Genomic DNA, 4,472 nt, shown 5'->3' on the forward strand with positions numbered 1-4,472 from the left:
ATTTTGTAGATAATCCATAGATTTTACAAATACTGTATAATGCTTTTATCCAGTGTTTTGATAACCAGATCAGCGGGTCAGACAGTGGCTCACTCTTTTAAGCGGTTCTGGATTGTGCTAAAAATTGGATTTGATTTAAACCAGCAAACCCGGTAAAAAACCATTCAAACTTGTTAAAAATCGGTGATCTAGTTTGATATGAAAACCAGTTTCTCAAATTCAAATTAAAACAATAGAATGATTGCATATTTGAAAAAGATTTCAAAAAGATCATATTATTTTTAATATCTATTTAAATAAATAAGATTTCATTATATTTTATATTATTTTTGAAGTTTTGATTTTATTTTTATATCAATTTTAGATTCTAACAATGATATAAAGTTTATAAAATTATTTTATATTTGGACATATATAGATATAGTTACTTAATTTAGTTAATTTAAACTTAGATTAAAATTTAAAATCGTTTGAACCGGCTATAATAGATGTTCAGTTTCGGTTTTGAAAACATCACTTTCCTTTCTACCGTAGATCAAGGAAAAGAAAAATGATTACAACCACTCCCGGTCTGAAACAAATGGCTTCGTGATTGAGTTAACCAATACTCCGGTTTAGAGGTTAAGCCGATAGAAGAGCACAGCTTGGTATGAGCCGACGACGCCAAGCGAACGCCGTTGGGGAGAAAAGTCCTCGTCTTCTCGTGCAAATGGTTCCGTTCTTTGTTTCGAGCTAAATCTCGGGAAACATTTATTCTTTCTTCATCGGATAAAGTTGAATCGGATCCGTAATCGATGGAGGAAGAGAAAGGTGCGGTTGCGCAGAGCTTAATTGATGTAGTGAACGAGATTTCGTCCGTTTCCGAGTACCGTACAACGGTGAAGAAGCTCTGCAGTAACCTGGCGAGGAGGTTGAAGCTGCTTGTTCCGATGTTCGAGGAAATCAGAGAGAGTAACGAGCCGATCAGTGAAGATACGTTGAAGACGTTGGTCTCCTTGAAGGAAGCCATGTCCTCGGCCAAGAATCATCTTAAATTCTGCAGCCAAGGCAGCAAGATTTATCTGGTTCGTCTCTCTCGATTTTAGATCTCTGCTTAGAAGAAAGTAGAAGCTGATTGATGATATATGTGAAGTTGTGGAAGCTTTATGCTCTCTGATCACGTTTGATTTTGATATGAGAGATCTTCTTGCTCTGTCTGTAGGTCATGGAGAGGGAACAAGTGACAAGTAAATTGCTGGAGGTTTCAGTTCAATTAGAGCAATCTTTGAGCAAGATTCCGTATGAGGATCTTGACATCTCCGATGAAGTTAGAGAACAGGTAAGTACTACTATAACAGAGAATAGGATCTTCAGCGGATATGTGCACATTTTGATGGCGTTTTTTTTTTCTTTCTTTTTTGCAGGTTGAGTTAGTTCTCAGCCAGTTTCGGCGAGCCAAAGGAAGAGTAGATGCATCAGACGATGAACTGTATGAAGATCTTCAGTCACTGTGCATCAAAAGCAGTGACGTAGATGATTATCAACCTACCCTGCAGCGGGTTGCTAGGAAGTTACATCTGATGGAGATTCCTGACCTAGCTCAAGAATCAGTGGCTCTGCACGAAATGGTTGCTTCGAGCGGTGGTGAAAGCATTGAGGAGATGGCAATGGTACTTAAGCTGATTAAGGATTTTGTGCAGATTGACACTGACAATAGCGAGGACCAGAGTGCTGGGGTAAACTCGAGTAGCAATGGGCAAACTTCTACGGCTGCTAGTCACAAGATACCGGTGATTCCTGATGATTTCCGCTGTCCAATATCTCTGGAAATGATGAGAGATCCAGTTATCGTTTCAACAGGGCAGGTAAAGTTGCTGTTTCTTCAAATTTCTTTAGGTTCTGTAATTATTGAAGCATGTTCTCCTCTGTGTATAATAGACCTACGAACGCACCTGCATCGAGAAGTGGATAGAAGCTGGGCATTCGACATGTCCAAAAACACAGCAGGCGCTAACAAGCACAACCCTCACACCCAACTATGTTCTCCGAAGTCTGATAGCTCAGTGGTGCGAGGCCAATGATATCGAGCCTCCAAAACCTCCGAGCAGTTTAAGGCCCAGGAAAGTATCATCCTTTTCCTCCCCAGCAGAAGCAAACAAGATCGAAGATCTTATGTGGAGGCTGGCTTACGGAAACCCTGAGGACCAACGATCTGCAGCTGGAGAAATCCGCCTCCTTGCAAAACGAAATGCAGACAACCGTGTGGCCATAGCTGAAGCTGGAGCCATACCTCTTCTCGTTGGCCTCCTCGCAACTCCTGATTCTCGTATCCAAGAACATTCGGTAACAGCTCTTCTAAACCTCTCCATATGTGAGAACAACAAAGGGGCCATTGTCTCTGCTGGAGCTATCCCTGGTATAGTTCAAGTGCTCAAGAAAGGAAGCATGGAGGCTAGAGAGAATGCAGCGGCCACACTCTTCAGTCTCTCCGTGATTGACGAGAACAAAGTGACTATTGGTGCCTTGGGAGCAATCCCACCGCTCGTTGTACTGCTCAATGAAGGTACACAAAGAGGCAAGAAAGACGCGGCTACTGCACTTTTCAACCTCTGCATATATCAAGGAAACAAAGGAAAGGCCATACGCGCAGGAGTGATTCCCACATTGACGAGACTCTTAACACAGCCCGGAAGCGGAATGGTCGATGAGGCGCTTGCCATTCTGGCGATTCTCTCGAGCCATCCCGAAGGGAAAGCAATCATAGGATCATCCGACGCAGTCCCGAGTCTAGTGGAGTTTATCAGAACTGGATCTCCTAGAAACAGAGAGAACGCTGCTGCGGTTCTAGTCCACCTCTGTTCTGTTGACCCACAACATCTGGTCGAAGCACAGAAACTCGGTCTTATGGGTCCACTGATTGATTTAGCCGGAAACGGGACAGATAGAGGGAAAAGAAAAGCAGCTCAATTGCTTGAACGTATAAGCCGTCTAGCTGAACAGCAGAAGGAGACGGCAGCACAGGCACAAAACACAGAAGAAGCTGAACCAACACATTCAGCATCCACCACAGAAGCTGCTGATACTTAAAAGAGTTGTTTTTGCTTTGGTCCCTATGGTCTTTTATTATTCCCACTTTTCTTTTCTTGTCTCCTACTCGGTCTTCCTTCGAGGTAGGCTCTAATGTAGATGGCAAAAGCAGCAAATGGCCTCCTTGTCTGTCCGAAATGTTTTAACTTTATGGTGTTACCTCTGCAAGGACGGAGCTATCCGGTCCTGAGGAGAGAACAGCAAATATGCATACATACACGTCAACTTGTATCATTGTAACACTTCAATGTTTGTAATCGTTTCCACCAGCTTTATTGGTTTTAATACAAGAAATGGGAATTTAATTAGAATAGGGTTCGGATCAGTAACCTCAAGCTTATATTATACGGCCCGAAGCAAATGTTTCTTTGCATTATAGAAGGGACGTGCCTGGTCATAACCTTCCTGTACATAAGCATACACACGTAATTCTATTTTATCTTGAACATATGCACAACATTTGTGTTTTTTTTCTCACTGAAAGTTCATTGCTGGTATTAAAAGAAACGGTCTTTAGTCTTACAAAGCCAAGGAAACAAAGACAAAAACAGAACCCAAGCAAACACATAGCTTACTTGTGACTTCTGTCCATAACATTCCAATAAAAAACGATAGAACCCCATAACTGTACGAACTACGCGATCAAAGCTCTACATCTGTCCACTTCAATCACTTCCTTCAGCCAAAATGGAGCACCGTACGATTGTACTCTTTGCTCTGATGTTACACTCTTTGCAATCAGGAACGCACATTTATTTGCCACTCTAGACACAGCTGACCGCTCCCAATCTTTACATCTGCTCAGAGCCTCACGAATTTCCACACCAAAAGCTCTAAAAGAGGGCCAAGCTTTTGATCTTTTCGCTGCACCTACCATCTCAGAAGCCTCAGTTTCAAAAATTACCTTCTCCAAGTGATGAGACCCAATGCTCTCTGCTGCCCACACTAATCCAATAGCTTTTGCCTCTGCAGATGATCTAATCCGGCTAAACCTCTTATACTATGTACCACAATCTCTCCTCTGCAGTTTCTTACTATCCACGATGCCCCAGACATTTGATTTTTTCTTGACCACGACACACCGGTATTACATTTCATAAAACCAGTTGCCGGAGCTCTCCAAGGTTCCTCTCTTTGTCTACAACTCAAACTTCGTTCCTCTTTTATTCCTTTTTGCGCCTCAAACCATTGTCTCGCATCATCTTGGGCTTTAGCAACTGTCTCATCAGCTGAGAACTCTCTCCCTTTAACACAGAAAACATTTTTGTTTTTCCAAATTATCCATAAGATCCAAGGGAACACACGAGTTAACTCCTCCCTGATGGATTTGTTTTTTCCCATTGATCCAAAAACCGTGTTTATGTTGGTGTTGTTTGTTGGAATCATACAATAAAGAATCTAAGGAT

At 42.1% G+C, this 4,472-nt stretch overlaps 1 protein-coding gene across 1 annotated transcript; it reads left to right on the forward strand.

The window, feature by feature from the left end:
- The first annotated feature begins 664 nt into the window (after positions 1-664).
- LOC106415333 (U-box domain-containing protein 13) lies at positions 665-3,374 on the forward strand. Its single transcript, XM_013855999.3, has 4 exons — positions 665-1,064; positions 1,202-1,318; positions 1,404-1,844; positions 1,918-3,374. Exons 1-4 carry the CDS (start codon positions 795-797, stop codon positions 3,064-3,066), a joined length of 1,977 nt encoding a protein of 658 aa, XP_013711453.1. The 5' UTR covers positions 665-794; the 3' UTR covers positions 3,067-3,374.
- Positions 3,375-4,472: the final 1,098 nt, after the last annotated feature.

The sequence above is a fragment of the Brassica napus genome, chromosome A1 (assembly GCF_020379485.1).
Source record: "Brassica napus cultivar Da-Ae chromosome A1, Da-Ae, whole genome shotgun sequence".
Lineage (NCBI taxonomy): Eukaryota > Viridiplantae > Streptophyta > Magnoliopsida > Brassicales > Brassicaceae > Brassica > Brassica napus.

Bases quoted from the DNA above. Each gene is read 5' to 3' on its own strand.
- LOC106415333 (XM_013855999.3), top strand. From the start codon at position 795: ATGGAGGAAGAGAAAGGTGCGGTTGCGCAGAGCTTAATTGATGTAGTG. The intron at 1,065-1,201 runs GTTCGTCTCTCT...CTCTGTCTGTAG, and splicing joins AAGGCAGCAAGATTTATCTG to GTCATGGAGAGGGAACAAGT. The intron at 1,319-1,403 runs GTAAGTACTACT...TCTTTTTTGCAG, and splicing joins CCGATGAAGTTAGAGAACAG to GTTGAGTTAGTTCTCAGCCA.